Source organism: Salvelinus sp. IW2-2015, linkage group LG20 (genome assembly GCF_002910315.2).
Source record: "Salvelinus sp. IW2-2015 linkage group LG20, ASM291031v2, whole genome shotgun sequence".
NCBI lineage: Eukaryota > Metazoa > Chordata > Actinopteri > Salmoniformes > Salmonidae > Salvelinus > Salvelinus sp. IW2-2015.
In genome coordinates, this window is record NC_036860.1 from 67,858,382 (window position 1) to 67,877,834 (window position 19,453).

The following is a 19,453-nucleotide window of genomic DNA, read 5'->3' on the forward strand; positions in this document are numbered from 1 at the left end:
CTGTCTATCTATGGGTAACGGGGTTGACGTGTTATACTCGACCCGCTCAGTTTTTCACCACAAAACACCAGAAAATGGCAAAAAAAGAGTAGAAGCATTTCACCTGCTTTTACACTATGATTTGACTATTAGATGTTCAATGTTTCTATTGAACCAAATATTTAAAAGAATAGTTTCACCACATTAAAATGAGAGTTCAGGTCACGTAACAGGGTTGTCCTTAAAAATGAGTGACAGATGTAAATTAATCACTAATCACATGAAATAAATAATCATCTCCAGAAATGACTTTGTCAAAGCAACACAATAACTAGGTCTTAACATTAGAGAAATTATTGGATTAAGTGGGTTGAAATCTTCCTAGAAGTGACACAGGGCTGGTAGAGGGACCTGTAAAAATGCTGAATTTTGGCATTTTAGCGAGACTTTATTCATATWAAAAAATCTGATATATTGAATTCTCCATGGGTCTATTTTAAAGGGCACTTCAGTTAATATAACAGGTTTTTATTTCTACTTCAAATAAAGAAAGTGTGCAAAAGGCACGGTTTTGTGGAACGACCCACTTACAGTTGTTGTCCCTGGTCAGGCCGATCCAGACGTTGTGTTCTCTGGTGTAATTCATTTTCGTGATGAACTCCACCTCTGCTCTACTGTGGATGGACACCAGGTCTCCTCTCACTATCTGGCAGTAGTGTCTGGCCTCTGGCCAGGAGAATCCCTGGGGCCCGTTGTATACAAAGTAGCAGTAGCGACCATAGGGAACCCAGCCAAGAAGGCATTTCCCATCTCCAGGGGCTGGGGTTGGAGGAGGAGACTCTGAGGAGAGAGGAATATAAACATTTAGTATTTTAACAGGTGACATTTTGAAACTGCAATTATGGTAACTTGTGGAAAATATAGTACACTTGTCAAGAGTGGGCTAGTTAAATTAGTCTGCTTATGCCATAAGAGTCTAAGCCCTGTCTAAGCCGGGGGAGGGGATTCTACTAAGCTATATGGAATTGTTTTAAGAAGGTCATACCAAGGATAAATTTTCTATTTCATTTAGAATTTTAAGACCCCTTGAAGAATCCCAAAAATATATATATATATTTTTTGATTAAACATTTTATTTGCCCTTACTGCTATTAGCCCATACAAACGCATTGAATAACAGGTTCACTACATTGAACAACAGATAGTCCCCAAAACATAATCTAAAGGAAGTTTGTTCTGAAGTGTTTGTCCAATATCTCAGAGATATAAGAAAGATCAGGAAACTTTTGTATTTCTTMTTYTWWTTWWTTTTTTTACAATTATCTAACCCCTTATTTTTACAACTAAACATATTAGTGTGTATCCCAAACTCTTCAGGAAGCTTCAGACAGAAGTTGGCAGATCGGCTGCACCAAATTCAGACGGGTCCCAAAACGATTGTGGGGGTCGTAGAACAAAACGGAGAACACCACTGTGTTCGTGAGAGTTTMATCTTTTTCGGGATGTCTCATGGTCTGACAAACACCTCTCTAGTTCTGTCACCTTTCACCGCAGATGCAGAAGTGCAACATCGGGGGATGCGGTGGATTGAGAGACAGATTTTAAAATGGGGATTTTTTGTTTGTTATGCAAATCAGATGTCCCTGGGGGTGTGGACATCGACCTTAGGGGGTTATGCTGCAGTGGAGATGTCAAGTGCCTTCCGACTTTAAAAAAATATATATTTTGTGTCACTGGCCTATGCACAATACCCCATAATATCAAAGTGGAATTCTCTTTTAAGAAAATTTTACAAATGAAGAAAATGTTTAAATAAAAAATATTCTAAAACATGCATCCTGTTTGCAATAAGGCACTAAAGGAAAACTGAAAAAAAAAAGGCAAATAAATTAGCTTGATGTCCTAATACAAAGCGTTATGTTTGGGGCAAACCTAACAAAACACATTACTGAGTACCACTCTTCATATTTTCAATCATGGTGGTGGCTGCATCATGYTATKGGTATGCTTGTCATCGGCAAGGACTAGGGGGGGAAAAAATAGATATAAATAAACGAAATAGAGCTAAGCACAGGCAAAATCCTAGTGGAAAACTTTGTTTCATTCTTTCCAACAGACACTGGGAGACAAATTCACCTTTCAGCAGGACAATAACAAGGCCAAATATACACTGGAGTCGTTTACCAAGACAACACTGAATGTTCCTTAGCGGCCTAGTTACAGTTTTGATTTAAATCACCTTGAAAATCTATGGCAAGACTTGAAAATGGCTGTCTACCAGTGATCAACAACCAACTTGACAGAGCTTGAAGAATTCTTTAAGAATAATGTGATAATATTGTACAATCCAGGTGTGCAAAGCTCTTAGAGACTTACTCAGAAAGACTCACAGATGTAATCACTGCCAAAGGTGATTCTAACATGTATTGACGGAGGGGTGTGAATACTTATGTAAATTAGATATTTCTGTATTTCATTTTCAATAAATTCGCAAACATTTCTMAAAACATGTTTTCACTTTGTCATTATGGAGTATTGTGTGTAGATGGGTGAGATTAAAAAAAAATATTTCGTCAATTTTTTAAAATTCAGACTGTAACACAACAAAATGTGGAATGAGTCATGGGATGTGAATCCTTTCTGTAGCTCCTACCCGAGGAGGTCTTGCAGATGTAGGCCTTAGCAGAATTACAATCGGTGTCGTTCCATGTTCCGTGGAAGATAGGGTCTGCATGCATGCTCACACAGCCCTCTGCTTTGTGGTTACTAGGCTCCCCAGGTCCCCAGTGAGTGAAGAACACTGTCCAGCCGTCTGTCCATTTATATGAACTGCTATCATCCTGCAGATACAACAAACCATCAACCAAGAGCACCCTGTCCACTTACCGTAATCAAAGAAATGACAACTTCAAATGATCTTTGTTGTGATTAATGCCAGTTCAATTCTATAAAAGAGGATTGGGCAAGTACCTTGCGTCTTAGTCCAATCCATGCGTCTGCTTTGCCCTGGAGTATAGCCCCGGCCACAAAGGCCTGGTCGTAGCTCATGTCTACGCTGGCCAAGTTACCACCTTCCTGCTCACAGGCCACCTGAGCTGCCTCCCACGTCTTCGGCTCCTCCACCAGCTTGTAGCAGTTCTTATACCAGGAGACGTAACCAGAGGGGCAGGGGTTTTGGGTTGGAGCTGGCGGAGCCATACTACTTGCTGTCAGAATTAAATGATAGAACTTTTAACAAAAAGTCACAAAATCATTAAGCTACAAAGAGTGAGTTGTGTGCAAAAAAAAGTTTTGTTTTTTAAAAAGTCAGCACTAACATTTCTTCATGGAGCAGACCCAGCTATGTTCCTCGGTGCACAAGTCATCATTCCAGCGTCCACTCACCAAGTGGTTATGGGTAATGGCGGTGCAGTGCTCCTGGGGGAGGAAATAGGTCAAAGTCTAATCTTTGTGAAACTTGTAGCTTATTATCTCATTTTAAACCGATCCAGTCTATGAGTTGAAAAACCTTAGAATCTTTGACATTCATGGTGACCTTCAAAAACCCCTCATCTGAAGTATGTTGGAACTGTGCATGATTCTCACCCGTCCTCCATTGTTGTTGGGTTCCTTGTCGGCCCAGTTGGTGTACAACACTGGACTCACACCATCACTCCAGCCAAACCCTCCCTCCACCAGGCTGTCTGTCAAGCCAATCCATGTTGGCAGCTTCAGATCCCTTAGATAGCTGGACACAAAGTCTGGAGAACAGAGGCCATTCAAATATAAAACCACCGTGGGGAAAAAGTCAAAGGAACGTGCTTCTACAYCTGCATTKCTTGCTGTTTGGGGTTTTAGGCTGGGTWTCTGTACAGCACTTCGAGATATTAGCTGATGTACGAAGGGCTWTATAAAATAAACTTGATTTGAACTTTGATCGACTGGATCTCTGAAGCTAAGAGTTTCTTCTGTAGCTTACCGTTCTCATATTGATTGTCGATGACAGCTAATTCTGCTCCTTTACTTTGGCACCAACTCCGAGCAGAGTCCCAGTTGGCTTTCATCCCGTGCTTGTGCCCTTGGAACATGAAGCACTTGTTTCGGAACAGCATCCATCCTAGAACAGACAAAGACACTGGTTACTACTAGTGTTTTGGGGGATCATTTCACAAATCAGCACCTGTAGTATTAATGGGGATGTGTCTGCCGTACCCGCTGGGCAGTATCCCGTCCAGTGTTGGGTGGGAGGAGGAGGAGTGTGGTCTTCACCAGGGTATTTCTTACACAGGTAACCTGCATTGGTACGGGCGCAGTTGACATCATTCCAATTACCTACGAGACACAAGATGCAGAATATGTTGGATGCAGGGCWCTAAATKAACMATTTTCAGTGGTWRAATGGTGCTCCCAAAATGAAAAAGTTAGGAGCACAACATAAAAGTTAGGAGCACAACATAAAAGCACCAGAAAATAAGATTTTTTACATTGATTKAGATACAGCCTATATTGGGCCTATATAACGTTTTAGCTACTTTTGTGCCTTAACCCTGTAAAAAGCCATWGTTTYTTATAAAATCTAAAATGTTGATACAAAAACCTGTCATTGACATTCCAGTCATTTGTGGAATASTAGGTTTCTACATCGTGTATTGAGATGCATCCCATTGAAAATTCTACACTGTCTCTTTAAGAGCGTCAAGTTCATTGCAATGATATGATTATTACTTCTGAAGAAGTATCCCTTTTCCTTTCTTTCCTCAAATGTTTGGATATGCTGCTAATTAAGTTTGCTAGCTAGCTAATGAATTTACATGACTGAACAAGATGTCAACAAATTCCCGCGAGRGGTTTTGGTACAGCCTGCGAAATGGTTAACGAACGTATAGACAATTCACGATAGGAAAAAAAGAAAACATTGAGTCGGTAGGTATATGGGTCATACAGTATCTTTTAACCTGACAATCCGTTTATCGCTGTAGTAATGATGAAACAACAACAGTAACGAATATGTGCGCACTTTTATCTCTAAGGCACTCGAAAACAACAGTACAACGAAGACTAATCATTATTATCTGGTTGATTCTTGTTGTAGGCACCGTAATGTCAGGTTGTACAGCAAAATATGCGACCAAAATTGTTGGATGGGTGTTTAATATTTTTTATTTATATTTTTATTCTATTTTTTCTCTACAGAAGGTTCAACCTGTTTACATCAGTACCTTGATGTCTGTTCATCTGGACACACTGTTCCTCCCCATTGGCATTATTAGGCTCTCCCGGACCCCAGAAAACATATGTGACAGGGGACCAGTCCACCCACCTGGGTAGGGGAACAGAGATAGGTGGTTAGCAGTCTTGACAATGTCCCACACCATAKTATACAACAGTATGGGTAGTATCAATACAAAAAAAAAATACATACTGGTATTGGTCTGCTGCGATCCCAAACACATACATTCCAATCCATGATGATTCAGCCCGTCCCGTCCCAATCTGCAATGTCAAGAAACGTTACYGAGAGGAGCCGCCCACTGAGATTTTTTGTAACATCTGCACAACCGATAAACAAAAAAACAAACCCAAAAAAAAGGGTCGGCTTGGACAAGCATATCACACCATCGTGTTGATGTACTCCTGTTCATCTTTGTTTAAGATGGAGACCAGTTGAGCCTTCTCATCGTAGCAGCGGGACATAGCTGTCTGGAAGTCTACTATGTCGGTGTCATTGTAGTAGTAGCAGATGCCATTGTTCTTCCTCCAGACAGCGTTGGTACCGCAGTCAGGTGCTGGAAAAGACAAGCCATTTCTCAGGGGTCATACAGGTCATAGAAACTTCCCGGGAACAAATCAATGATCACGACTCTATGGTGCTATCTTATGGTTTAACAGTGCGGTCAGAGGTGCACTAAGCTGGCTACCTGGAACAGGAGGAGGGGGMACTGGAGGTATGATGGGTTTCTTCCCTTTGGAGATCATGCAGACCCAGTCCTGATGGGCATCACAGTTGAGATCGTTCCACCAAGAGGACGTTCCATTTGTGTTGCTCACCATCTCTACACAGTCCTCACGACCCTCGTGGTTGTTGGGCTCCCCGTGTCCCCAGTTGGTGTGGCTCACAGGAGTAGCGTCACTCCAGTGGTAACCTCCATCTGTAGGGTTGTGTTTCAGACCGATCCACTTGGTCTTCCCCATGGTGTACGTGGACAGGAAGTTCTCTTCCTCCATGTTATGGATACTGACAAGGTCTGCCCCCCTGGAGGTACAGTCTTCACGGGCTGCGGACCAGCTCTTCTTCTTGGAGAAGTCCACCATGAAGAGCTACAACAAACATTTCCAGATTCAACCTGTAGCACTTCAGATAACGCTATGTTGTTGTTTCTTCAGTTCATATAGTGTTTGAGGCTCTTTACCCTGTACTAGTTCAGATGAAGCTAGTCTGTATCTTTACCCTGTACTAGTTCAGATGAAGCTAGTCTGTATCTTTACCCTTACTATTCAGCATTCAGATGCAGCTAGTCTGTGATCTTACCCTTACTAGTTCAGCAGTTCAGAAGCTAGTCTGTATCTTTACTCTGTATCAGTTCAGAGCATAAGCCTAGTCTGATCTTTATCCTGTACACTTCAGCAGTTCAGATGAAGCTAGTCTGTCTTTACCCTGTTACCTAGTTCAGCAGTTCAATGAAAGCTATTCTGTATCCTATTACCCTGTATTAGTTCACTGAAGCTAGTCTGTATCTTACCCTGATTAGTTCAGCTGAAGCTAGTCTGTATCTTACCCTGTATTAGTCAGCTGAACTAGTCTGTTCTTTACCCGTACTCAGTTCAGATGAAACCAGTCTGTCTCTTTATCCTTTACTAGTGCAGCCAGTTCAGATGAAGCTAGTCTGTGTCTTTATCCTGTACTAGTTCAGCATTCAGATGAAGCTAGTCTGTATCTTTACCCTTACTAGTTCAGCATTCAGTGAAGCATACTCTATATATTTACCCTGTATCAGTTCAGGTGAAGCTAGCTATATCTTACACTGTGTACAGTTCACATGAAGCTAGTCTTGTATTTTACAGTGGTATCATTCAGATGAAGCTGTCTGTATCTTTACAGTGTATCAGTTCAGATAAGCTTATATATCTTTACCTCTGTAACATTTCAGATGAAGCTAGTCTATCTTTATCTTATGTAGCAGTTCAGATGAAGCTAGTCTCTATCTTTATCGCTGTAACATTCAGCATGAAGCTAGTCTCTTATCTTTACGCCGAACAGTTCAGATGAAAGCTAGTCCTGTGATCTTCTTTACCCATGTAGCAGTCAGAATGCAAGTATCCTGTAACTCTTTACCCTGTACAGTTCTAGATAAGCTAGTCTGTATCTTTACCGCTAGCAGTTTGCAGTAATGAAGCTAGTCTGTATCTTTACCCTTAACAGTTCAGATGAAGCTCAGTTCTGTATGCTTTACCCTGTGCAGTTCAGATAAGCTAGTCTGTATCTTTACCCTGTAACAGTTCAGATGAAAGCTAGTCTGATATCTTTACACGTGTATCACGTTCAGATTTTGAATCATTTCATATCCTTTCACGTTAACAGTTCAGATGAAGCTAGTCTGTATCTTTACCCTGTAGCAGTTCCTGAAGTGTCGCTCAGCCGTCCAACCGTCCGCACAGTCCAATGAAGGGGGAGGAGTTGGAGGTTTAGTGGGCGGGGTGATGTCAGGCCTTGGTGTCTCACACACGAATGGGAACACCTCAGTGCATGGCTTGTCATCCCAGAACCCACCAGTAAGGCCCGTAGTCATGCCAACACAGGTTCCCGCATGGTTATCTGGAGTATCACAAAGACAATGGTAAACAATTCAACTGATATACTAACATGAAAATACTTCAGATTCGTTAATGGGTGTAAAATGACTGTACCTGGCTGGTTTCGATCCCAGTGTGTGAAGGTGAGAGGTGCTCCATTATCCCAGATGTAATCCACCCCTCCTGAATCACCCCCGGCCCTCAGTCCGATCCACCACAAACCAGTGTATCCAGACAGTTTCACCGTGAAGTGGGACTGTTCATAACTGGGAAAGACATCACAGACATTACAATTCAACACCAATCAAAGACCAGCATTATAGACATCTTGAGGCATGCCAAGATTCTAAGGGTTTGTTGGTCTTGAATGTGATGGCCCCTTTGGATAAGAAATAAAAATGGACCAGCCAGTTTCCAACAGATTGAAATACACCAGACTGATGATCTGTATCTGCCACAACATACACACATCTTGTGAGATGCTGAGGTAATCACACTCACATGTCCCCAATGTGTAGCAGTTTGCTGTTTTGCTGCTCACAGAAGGCCTTGGCGTCTGACCAGGTTCTGGCGATCTCTTCCATCCAGTAACAGGAATAGCCATAGGCGTCCCAGCCCTATGACACACACACACACACACACTGATGTGGTGCTGCAGAGGGACAGCTATAGGCAGGTACAAGTACAACAGGACAAGCACTCACCTGTGTGCATCCGTACACAGTGGGCATGACGGAGGGAAGCGGGTAGTGGTCTTTGGGCATCTTGCATATATAAGTGTTCAGTTCTGTGCAGGGGACATCATTCCATCTACCAGTCTGTAATAAAAGAACGTAAAAATTTCGGTTGGACAAACGTCAGGTTAAAGTGACGATAACAGTAAGGATAAGAGTATGGAGTAATAGTTAAGAGTTAAGCATGTGTGCCCAAGCTAACCGTGTTACCTGATAAAACATCTCCACACAGTCCTCATTGAAGCCTTGATGGTTGTTGGGTTCTCCTGGTGCCCAGTAGGTGAAAGTGACCCAGTGGTTGTCTGACCAGGAGAACAGGCCTGAGAAGCCCACATCATTCAGCCCAATCCACACATCATTGGTGGCTACAAGGAAGACACATCAAAAGGAGTCGTCAGCTAAGCTTTCCAACAATAAGTAGCGTTCATGTTCCCCCATACGGACCCATAGAGACCCATACTTTCCCATAGAGACCCATACATTCCCATACGGACCCATAGAGACCCGGTGGACTCTTACCCATGTAAAGGTAGCTCTCCAGCCAGCTCTGTTCTGTCATGGACTGAATGGACACCAGGTCAGCTCCCAGCTTCCTGCACTCTCCACGGGCTGCATGCCATGTCTTTTTATCTCCGTAGGGCTTGTAGCAGAACTCTCCAAATTCATACCAGTCAGGCCCCGAGCATCTCAACTCTGCAAAGTAGGAGTTGAGACAGCATGTAGCCTACAGCACATTCAATAACATTCCAATCATATTTTTTTTATTTAACTAGGCAAGTCAGTTAAGAACAAATTACTATTTACAATGACGGCCTACACCGGCCAAACCCGGACGACGCTGRGCCAATTGTGCGCCGCCCTATGGGACTCCCGATGACAGCCAGTTGTGATACAGCCCGGGATCGAACCAGGGTCTGTAGTGACACCTCTAGCACTGAGATGCAGTGTCTTAGACCGCTGCGCCACTCGGGAGCCCATATTAGTGTCCTTAGGTTACTTGATTGATGTCTGAGCATTGGTGTAGTCTAACATACCTTGATCTGCAAACTGGTATGATATTTGATAGTTCCCATCATACCTGTTGAAGGTCAAAGGTTACTATGTTGGTATTGGCTGCATGGTTTGGTTCGTAATTAATTAATTAATTTAGTGTAGACAGTGCACCGTCGTGCAATAACGAGACACTCACTGCCTGGAGGTGATGCCGTTCTTGGTGGAGCCGCTGTAGAAGTTCTGGCCTGGTTCTTTCAACATAGTACAGTCTCCTCCGATATCATTCAGGATTACTCCTGCATGGATAGCAGCTGCACAGATGTCGGAGTCCTTCGTGTAATGCAAGCACATATCAACATACATCAATATCCTCACATTCCTCACTCCACATTTTCTGTTGAATCATTGGGAGTTGATGGTTAAAATCACTTAATTCACTCACCCCACGATATATGCCAGAGCCAAAAACAGTATATAGTACTTGTGCACATCCTGCTGGGCAGTGTACACTGAAAGATACACAATGTGAAATTAGCTTCATGTATTTTCCATTCATGTCTTATTAAAATCCTATTTTGCCTCTACTTCACACTGCCTGCTCAGCCCAGGCCCAAAATAACTTGACACAGTAGTCGTCAGGATCTTGGCGTAGTCGTTAGGATCTGGGCAACTGAGCAGGCATTTTGGAGTAGAGGGCAGTAGTTGTAGGGACTTACGTCATACGATMATTTGCAAAGTTAAAGTTGGGCTTTGCATCACAGGACACAGCATCTGTGAAAAGAAAACACCTCTCTCTGTATTCTGAGTGGACACAAAACATTTCTCAACAAAGAAATGCTAAGAAGTTAGCAAAACAGTTTTCACCTACATTCAGGTATACATCCCAGAATGTCAAAGCGAAGACCAGTCTGTCCGTTGAATTCCTGGGGAAGAATCCTGACATACTGGGCAGAGACAGGAGTGCCCAGAAGCTGTGTCTCTGGAGTGTTTCTGTCCATACAGCCTGTGAATAMCTGGACAAATAGGAAGAACAAAGTGCAATTATGATCTGGAGTTTATAATCCAGCTATCCCAATATGGGGCATTGGACCAAAGACCTACAAATTGTGGGCTGGCTTCCCAGACACATATTGAGCCTGGTCTTAGACTGATTTTTAGTCTAGGACTAGGCATAAACTGTACCTGGGAAACCGGCCGTGTATGTTTGATGTGATTTACCCCTCCATCGTCTTTGTAGTCAGTCCATTTGCTTCCATCCATACTGTGCTGGATCTTGAATTTAGTCACCCAGTGATCTGCAGTAGGACACCCCTGGATCACAACACCTGTGATCTTTTTGGCCTCACCCAGGTTCACCTGGATCCAGGAGTTTACTGTGGTGATGTCAGTGGAGAGGGAAATGAACGTGATTGAAGTTAATTTCTGGAAAAATCTAATTCTTTCACAAATACCAAATGTGAGATGAAGGACGAGGTGCCCGGTGGAACGTACAGGGATTTGATGGCATCCAACAAGAGCCACCATTCAGACGAGCTCCGTTCGGACCGTGTGAACTCTGTGAGGACGAGGCGGACAGCATGGCGTCAGTGACGTTACCGTCCTCCACACCCAGTCCCCTCAGGCACACTGAAAGATCAAAACACAACCACAAGAGGCACATAATGTAAATAATTGAGTTTACATTATGGTGGGGGTTGGGTCTGGTTAGGGTCTGGTTGGGTATGGTGGGGGTTGGGTCTGGTGGGGGTTGGGTCTGGTTGGGTCTGGTGGGGGGGTTGGGTCTGGTTAGGGTCTGGTGGGGTTGGTGTGGTGGGTTGGGTCTGGTTGGGTCTGGTGGGGGTTGGGTCTGGTTAGGGTCTGGTTGAGTCTGGTTAGGGTTGGGTCTGGTTAGGGTCTGGTTGGGTTGGTTGGGGGGTGTGGGTGGGTTGGGTCTGGTTAGGGTCTGGTTGGGTTGTGGTGGGGGTTGGGTCTGGTTAGGGTCTGGTTGGGTCTGGTGGGGGTTGGGGTCTGGTTGGGTCTGTTGGGTCTGGTTGGGGTTGGATGTGGTGTGGGGGTTGGGTCTGGTTAGGGTCTGGTTGGGGTTGGATGTGGTGGGGGTTGGGTCTGGTTGCCTACCATTTTGCTCACAGCTGTACACCACTTCCAGGTATTTGGAGATTGAAGGGCAGGGGTCAGTTTCAGTATAGGCATACAAGAAGCAGAAGGGTCGGTTGTCACACGCCTTTCGTACCAAAGGCAGGATGCCATCTACAGTGCATGTTCCTGATAGGGATAGCCAATGCGTTAGTAATATACCATTAGGAGTTGGTTGCTCTTATAGCTATAACCTATTTGAGTTTCAGAGGTAAAAGCAATTTGTTCTGTACCTGAAGCTCCTTCCTGGTGGGGGCAGATCTTGTCACTCTTGCGGCCAAGGAAAGCTGACTGAATGTTGATGACACTGTTGGTATCACAGTGGAGGACAGCACTGGAGTCCTCACAGATGTAAGCAGTTTCAAACCCTACAGGAGATCACAACCCGTACAAACACGGTCAACAGGTTTCAAAGACAGTGAAAAAGGAGTCTCCAGACTCTTAAATCAGATTTTAAAAAGGCAATAGTAAACAAAGAGCATTAATAGTCCACAGTTTATTCCTTGACCATCCCAGGTAGAGAGCTTTCTAACTCACTTCTAACAGTAGAGGCATCTGAGATTACTGTGAACAAGGGAAATAGTTTAAAACTACCATTGAATAATGTGGCTGTTCTGATGGACGACGTGGTTTTATCTAACTCTACTACAGGTCAAACCCTCCTCGCCAAGTTTATTGGGGCGGCAGGTAGCCTAGTGGTTAGAGCGTTGGACTAGTAACCGTAAAGGTTGCAAGATTGAATCCCTGAGCTGACAAAGTAAAAATCTGTCGTTCTGCCCCTGAACAAGGCAGTTAAACAAACTGTTCCTAGGCCATCATTGAAAATAAGAATTTGTTCTTAACTGACTTGCCTAGTAAAATAAATGATTTATCTATAAGAGTAGGGTTCATTTATCTTACCATCGTGGGGTGGAGGAGAAACTGGTGTGTTTCCTGAAAGAAACCATGGAAGTAGGGTTTAAAAATAACATTTGAAAAGGTTCAAAAACACACCCATCTGTACAGGACCAGGTTACCTCTGCGCTTGCATATATATCCTCTATTGTAATCACAGTTGTCATCGTTCCAGTAGCCGGTGTTGATAAGCATGGAAAGGCAATCCTCTCCTCCATAGTTGTCTGGGTTGCCTGAGTGAGGCAAAGAGGAGGTAGAGAAATGTGATGCTTGGTATTTGTACCACCTCGCCACTCGGGGGAGTCACCCCTCTAAAATACATGCAAAAAAAATATTTAAAAAAAGAAGCATTACCTACGTTTCAGTGGATAAGCCATAAGACTGCTGAACAGCTAATCAAATGGTTACCCGGACTATTTGCATTGATCCCCCCCCCCCCACCCCCCCTTTTTACACTGCTGTTATTCGCTGTTTATTATCTATTATCTATGCATAGACACTTTACCCCTACCTACATGTACATATTACCTCAATTATCTCAACTAACCTGTACCCCCGCACTTTGACTCGGTACCGGTACCCCCTGTATATAGCCTCATTATTGTTATTTTATTGTCTTACTTTTTTTTAACTAGTTTATTTAGTAAATATTTTCTTAACTCTCATTTTTCTTAAAACTGCATTGTTGGTTAAAAGTGATTGTAAATAAGCATTCCACGGTAARGTCTACACCTGTTGTATTCRKCGCATGTGATAAATACAATTGTWATTGATTTGATGTATCTGAAAGCATTAGGACTATTACCTGCGTTCCAGTGGATGTATCTGAAAGGAGAGCCATCAGTCCACTCCCAACCCCCCTCTGTAATGGAGTCGTGTCCCCCCATCCACACGGAGACCCCCGTAGGAATCAGCTGGACCKTAGCTGTTCATGAACACAACACAGCAGAGTACTATTCACTTGAATTGCCATTGTGAATAAACAACATTGTTGTAATACTTTTTTTTTTTTTTTTACTGAGAAACTTAATAGCACTTTTTTAACCCATCTGTACATTGAATGAAGGCCTGCTCAAAGGGCTCGGTGATGCTGAGAAGGTCCCCTTTCTGGTTTACACAGTCGGCACGTGCATCAGCCCATTTCCTCATGGACAGGTAGTTAAACAGGTAGCAGTAGTCATTGAACGGGTCTGACATCCAAGAGCCACACTTCTCATTCCAATCTGCAGGAAAAATCATTGTAATAATTGTGTGTGGTTAAAATGGCCAACTGTCAAACTGATTTCCTGTTGTAGGGATTTTTGAGAGGTAAAGAATGGTAAACTTAGGAGAGAAGCTGCTCCTTTTACCTGGCCCCGATGTGGGAGGTATGGGTGGAGGTCCTTGACCTTTTGCTGAGGATTAGAAATACAGTTGAGTGATGAACATTCTGTGGTCAACAGGCATTTACTTTTGAATAGTGAGCCAATATACAGTGTCTTAGGAAAGTATTCAGACCCCTTGACCTTTTCCAAATGTTGTTACGTTACAGACCTAAAATTGATTACATTTTTAAAAATCCTCAGCAAGCTACTGGGGAAGGGCACCAAAACATTTCTGCAGCATTCAAGGTCAACAGGAACACAATTGCCTCCATCTTTGTTAAATGGAAGAAGTTTGGAACCACCAAGACTCTTCCTAGAGCTGACCATCCGGCCAAACTGAGCAATCGCGGGAGAAGGGCGTTGGTCAGGGAGGTGACCAAGAACCTGATGGTCACTCTGACAGAACTCCAGAATTCTTCTGTGGAGATGAGAGAACGTTCCAGAAGGACAACCATCTCTGCAGCACTCCACCAAATTAGGCCTTTATGGTAGAGTGGCCAGACAGCAGCAGCTCCTCAGTTAAAGGCAAATGACAGCCCGCTTGGAGTTTGCCAAAAGGCCCCTAGAGACTCTCAGACCATGAGAAACAAGATTCTCTGGTGTGACGAAACTAAGATTGAACAATTTTGCCTGAATGCCAAGTGTCACGTCTGGAGAAAACCTGGCACCATCCCTACGGTGAAGCATGGAGGTGGCAGTATCATGCTGTGGTGATGTTTTTCAGCGGCATGAACTGGGAGACTAGTCAGGATCGAGGCAAAGATGAACGGAGCAAAGTACAGAGAGATCCTTGATGAAAACCTGCTGCAGAGTGCTCAGGACCTCAGACTGGGGCAAAGGTTCACCTTGCAACAGGACAAAAACCCTAAGCACACAATCAAGAAAACACAGGAGTGTTTGAATGTCCTTGAGTGGCCTAGCCAGAGCCCGGACTTGAACCCGATCGAACATCTCTGGAGAGACCTGAAAATAGCTGTGCAGCAACGCTCCCCATCCAACCTGAAAGAGCTTGAGAGGATCTGCAGAGAAGAATGGGTGAAACTCCCCAAACACAGGTGTGCCAAGCTTGTAGCGTCATACCCAAGAAGACTCGAGGATGTAATCGCTGCCAAAGGTGCTTCAACAAAGTACTGAGTAAAGGGTCTGAATACTTGTAATACATGTAAATGTGATATTTTATTTATATTTTTAATACGTTCGCAAAAAATTCTAAAAATCTGTTTTTGCTTTGTGGGGGGTGTGGTGTGTAGATTGATGAGGGAAAAAACAAATTTGATCAATTTTAGAATGATGCTGTAAAGAAACAAAATGTGGAAAATGTCAAGGGGTCTGAATACTTTCCGAATGCACTGTATGTGTATATTTTTTTACAAAGAACATTCAGCAATGGGAAGTGGTGAAAGGACAAATCAGACCTTTTCTGCAGACAAATTCTAACGTGGAGGTACAGAAGTCATCGTTGAGTAGCCCTGCTTCATGGTGGTTGAATCCCCTAATATTGGAACAATCCTCATTGCCCTGCCAGTTATCAGGCTGGTTGGACGCCCATGGTAGAAAGTTCTGGAAGAGAGAGTGAAGCCAAACTGAATGTTAATTTAAGCTAAACTCTCTGAAATGTGTATACCACAAAATGGCATATTAATCAATGGCATATTTGTCACTCACGGATGGAGTCCCATCCGACCAGACCCACACTCCTTCTGTCCTACTGTCACTAAGACCAACCCAGGATGGTGCGGGCATATGAGCTGCAAAATAACATTTCAAATGGAATATAATATTTTTAAGAAAAGAAAATACTACCTGTTATTTGTACAAAATATAGATGTTTTTATTTAAATKTTATTTATTTTTACATTTAGTCAACCACTCACTAGTTATGAAGCTCAGTTCATCTTGAGTGTGAAAACTTGCCAGATGGCCTCTTTGACTGGCACAGTAACTCTCTGCATCTTGCCAATTTTTCACCATTTCAGTCTCAAAGTGATAGCAGTAGTCTCCATAGAGAAGGTACCCAGCATCACAATGAGAATCTACACCGACACAATGTAAAGTATTATGTTAAATGTCAAACAATATATTGATAGAATAAAGAACGTATGAGTTTGCATTGACGTGATTTATAGGAATACAAAACAAAGGGCTTCCAGTTGTCAGCCACAGTTGTTCCACTAACCTGGAACAGAGGTAGGCTTAACATTTTGACCCCCCACCATTTTACAAATGTATCCCAGGTTTTTGAAGCAATTGGTTGTTTCCCATTTTCCAGAGAAATCTCCTGTAAAGACAAAAACAATAAAACAAAGTGCTGTGCCTTTCTTCGTCTATGATCCAGAGATTTTGTTGATTGATTAAGTGATACGTGTAGTACAGACCACATGCCCTTACCGGTGTAGATTTGACCACAGTCCCAGAGGTTTACTGTGTTCTTGGGAAAGCTAGATTTCCAATTGGAGAACGTAATATCTGTTTTGTCCACCCATCTGAATGTACCATCCTGGTCCTCATCTAGTGACATCACAAATCAGGAAATTGTAGACTTGGCCTTTTCATTGATTTAAAATTAGAGTTTTAGTAAATATTCTGCAGTCTCTCTTTACAACGATGCAACCAGCAGTGCTCGCCAATGCCGTCACAGATTACAGTGAAAAGCTCATAAGATATTGGCCAAATAAAGCTAGGGGTTAAATCTGTACGTCTGCTATACCTGCAACACCAATCCAGACATCAGGCACTTCCCCTTGATTCAGTTCTGGCAGATGACTGTTGATGAAGTATTGCTCCTCTTGACTAAAACAACAAGTGATACGAATTAGAAAATGTTTTCATTTTCTTATCAATCATTATGTTCAGTAAATAATGTGTTGTTTCTTACGTCTTAATTGTCACCAGGTTAGCCCCCTCACTTGAACACTTCTGTTGAGCCTCATGCCAGCTGGTCAGGAACATCTTGTTGCTGACCACCCAGTAACAGTTCCCACTGAAGCTGATCCAACCGGGAGGGCAAATTGCTTTTCAGAGGAAAATACAACAAAGTACAGAGCAGTGGTCACCAACCGGTCGATCGTGCTCGACTGGTACAAACTCTGCCTACCCGGGCGGGCCCAGAGAGCAAATCAAGTGCACTATAGGTCTACCGCTAGGTTTGCTAGGTAGCAAATCAAGTTCACTATAGGTCTACCGCTAGGTTTGCTAGGTAGCAAATCAAGTGCACTATAGGTCTACCGCTAGGTTTGCTAGGTAGCAAATCAAGTGCACTACTGCTAGGTCTACCGCTAGGTTTGCTAGGTAGCAAATCAAGTGCACTACCGCTGGGTCTACCGCTAGGTTTGCTAGGTTTGCTAGGTAGCAAATCAAGTGCACTACTGCTAGGTCTACCGCTGGCCAAACGGATGGCTCAGATGGCAGTGTCTGCAGTAATGTAGGCATAAAAGATAGCTACAGCAAAGTTGATACTGTGAGATTTCAGAACGTTTAAAACCATGATTAGAAAGAAACTGTCATACGAATACAGCAAAGAGCTGCTGTTTTTATGAGTGAGTTTATGTTTAAGTTTATGTTTAAGCACTTTGTATTTAACACTTTTATAAGCCATAAAATGTGCATTCTTCCTATTTCCACTCAGCGCTACAACAAGCAATGCAGCAGTAATGAATGAGTAGGAAAGTGTATCTATATGTAACAGTACAACTTTGGTCCGTTCCCTCGCCCCGGGTGCCAACCAGGGACCCTCTGCACACATCAACAACAGTCACAAGCATCGTTACCCATTGCTCCACAAAGGCCGCGGCCCTTGCAGAGCAAGGGGAACCACTACTTCAAAGACTCGAAGCGAGTGACGTCACCGATTGAAACGCTATTAGCGCGCACCACCGCTAACTAGATAGCCATTTCACATTGGTTACATATAGGCTTGCGTTGTTGTTATTAGCGGCTTGGGTATTTTTTAATATCGAGGAATATTTCACATTCTCTGTTCATAGGAGTGACACCATGAATTTGTGCATTAATGCGGTGCGACTCAAGTTTCGCTATCATCTGGAAGGTGTCAGTGGAGGGAAGGGAGACCAGAGGGATGATGAGAGGCAGACTCTCAGTCTGCTGCTCTCTCCCTCCGCTGAGACTGACCWTCAGATGCAGGCACCATCAGCCTGGTGAAAATAAAAAATAAAAAGCAAATTATTTAAATGTATGCTCACTCAGCTGTGCTTCACAAGTAATACAACAACGGATCTATTACCGGGGTGATCATAAAGCCTACCTCAAATTTTTTAAATTATTATTTTTTTAAATGGCCTGAACAACAATGCATTGGCAGGACAATTCAAGCAAAGCCCAATATGCGGTGATAATGTATTAGCTGTATTAGCTTACTGCACAAACCTCATTGCTAAAGTTCTGTTTTTAATTAGTTAATGTTGCATAGGCTTACGTTTTTTTAAGTAAAGTTTTTAAAAAATCTGCATTTTGATTCAAAGTGATCTTGACTCAAAAAAGGTTGGTGACCACTGGTATTGAGCATTCACTCACTGCTGTACAATGTAGAAAAAACGGGCCATTCAAGAGGCTGCTACGAAATCAATGTCAAAACGTTGTTTTCTTTTGCCCTGTGTTATTATAAAATGACATATAATTAATCATTAGATTGTTCTCTACAATATTGTCACCTTAGCTAATATACGTGCACTTGACAGTGTTGATGAAATAAGAACATGAATTTGCTGTGATCGTTGCTAGGTTAGACTGCGTTGCTCTTGGCAGTATCTCTTCCATATTTGGTGTTGTGAGGTGGTACCATTTGGAGGTGTTTCCGCTGGTTGGACAAATCAAAATCAACTTGATACCTTCGTCATTTTCACATAGAGATCATTGGCTTTCATTGCATATAACCGCGATCAATCTGCGTTGAGAGGGGCCGTTTCTATGGCGACGTAAATGGAAAGACTCAGAAATACACAATGAAAACAGGAACAGAATGTCGTCACGGAGGATGGATATTGAAATGCAGTCTTTTAGCTTTGAAAATAAATATATATTTACTCCCTATTTAGTTTTGTATTGAGCAGATTTCATTTAGAAAAAGCCCATGTTTTCACTCAGGAGCCTCAGTAGACGTTTGAAGTTAGCGCCGTTCTGCCACCGAGCAGCGCCACAGAGTTCTATTGAGCAGTGACCACTTTTATCAGCCTTGTTGCTTTGTATTGAATTGCCTTGAGATAATTAAATAGGACCATATCAAACCATATAATAAATGGCAATGTATTAAGTTGAATCAAGATCGCATGTCATGTCACAGTAATTTGAGCTAATACCACATAATTCACATGGTTATTTATCCAGTAATGTTTTCTGAAGATCTGAGCTTACTGTTGAGTGCTCTTTTGCACATGTAAGGACGCTCATAACGACATATATGGGACTTCCACTTCCCAAAGTCCTGTCCTGCCTCCTTGATCACTGCGACACAAATCCCGTTCTGCTTTTCACTGTCGGGGAGAGAACATATTTTGACTACGAAGCTAGAATACACCCTGCACAATCACTGTGATACAGTTGATTATATAGATCTGTCACCCTACATGTCCT

General features: G+C 42.9%; 1 protein-coding gene and 1 long non-coding RNA gene across 2 annotated transcripts in view; both read right to left on the bottom strand.

Moving 5' to 3' along the window:
• Positions 1-19,453, bottom strand: part of LOC111981947 (lymphocyte antigen 75) — a 32,273-nt gene that overhangs the window by 1,354 nt on the left and 11,466 nt on the right. Inside the window, exons 7-45 of the mRNA XM_024013449.2 lie at positions 19,235-19,353; positions 16,743-16,878; positions 16,575-16,657; positions 16,256-16,375; positions 16,044-16,145; positions 15,742-15,900; positions 15,533-15,615; positions 15,283-15,427; positions 13,853-13,897; positions 13,559-13,726; positions 13,309-13,428; positions 12,626-12,736; positions 12,510-12,542; positions 11,843-11,977; positions 11,592-11,738; positions 10,968-11,102; positions 10,695-10,849; positions 10,345-10,489; positions 10,193-10,247; positions 9,919-9,985; positions 9,673-9,806; positions 9,518-9,561; positions 9,003-9,176; positions 8,694-8,848; positions 8,454-8,567; positions 8,251-8,366; positions 7,864-8,015; positions 7,566-7,771; positions 5,877-6,276; positions 5,575-5,744; positions 5,381-5,451; positions 5,178-5,278; positions 4,171-4,290; positions 3,938-4,075; positions 3,565-3,719; positions 3,297-3,396; positions 2,950-3,185; positions 2,633-2,819; positions 571-819 (exon numbers count right to left, since the gene is read on the bottom strand). Coding sequence (XP_023869217.1) covers positions 571-819; positions 2,633-2,819; positions 2,950-3,185; positions 3,297-3,396; positions 3,565-3,719; positions 3,938-4,075; positions 4,171-4,290; positions 5,178-5,278; positions 5,381-5,451; positions 5,575-5,744; positions 5,877-6,276; positions 7,566-7,771; positions 7,864-8,015; positions 8,251-8,366; positions 8,454-8,567; positions 8,694-8,848; positions 9,003-9,176; positions 9,518-9,561; positions 9,673-9,806; positions 9,919-9,985; positions 10,193-10,247; positions 10,345-10,489; positions 10,695-10,849; positions 10,968-11,102; positions 11,592-11,738; positions 11,843-11,977; positions 12,510-12,542; positions 12,626-12,736; positions 13,309-13,428; positions 13,559-13,726; positions 13,853-13,897; positions 15,283-15,427; positions 15,533-15,615; positions 15,742-15,900; positions 16,044-16,145; positions 16,256-16,375; positions 16,575-16,657; positions 16,743-16,878; positions 19,235-19,353 — 5,285 coding nt within the window. The remainder of the gene's footprint in view (positions 1-570; positions 820-2,632; positions 2,820-2,949; positions 3,186-3,296; positions 3,397-3,564; positions 3,720-3,937; positions 4,076-4,170; positions 4,291-5,177; positions 5,279-5,380; positions 5,452-5,574; positions 5,745-5,876; positions 6,277-7,565; positions 7,772-7,863; positions 8,016-8,250; positions 8,367-8,453; positions 8,568-8,693; positions 8,849-9,002; positions 9,177-9,517; positions 9,562-9,672; positions 9,807-9,918; positions 9,986-10,192; positions 10,248-10,344; positions 10,490-10,694; positions 10,850-10,967; positions 11,103-11,591; positions 11,739-11,842; positions 11,978-12,509; positions 12,543-12,625; positions 12,737-13,308; positions 13,429-13,558; positions 13,727-13,852; positions 13,898-15,282; positions 15,428-15,532; positions 15,616-15,741; positions 15,901-16,043; positions 16,146-16,255; positions 16,376-16,574; positions 16,658-16,742; positions 16,879-19,234; positions 19,354-19,453) is intronic.
• On the bottom strand, positions 6,371-6,732 carry LOC139029496 (uncharacterized). Its single transcript, XR_011481823.1, has 2 exons — positions 6,699-6,732; positions 6,371-6,445 (listed from the first exon to the last, which is right to left on the bottom strand). It is a non-coding gene; the product is annotated as an uncharacterized lncRNA (long non-coding RNA).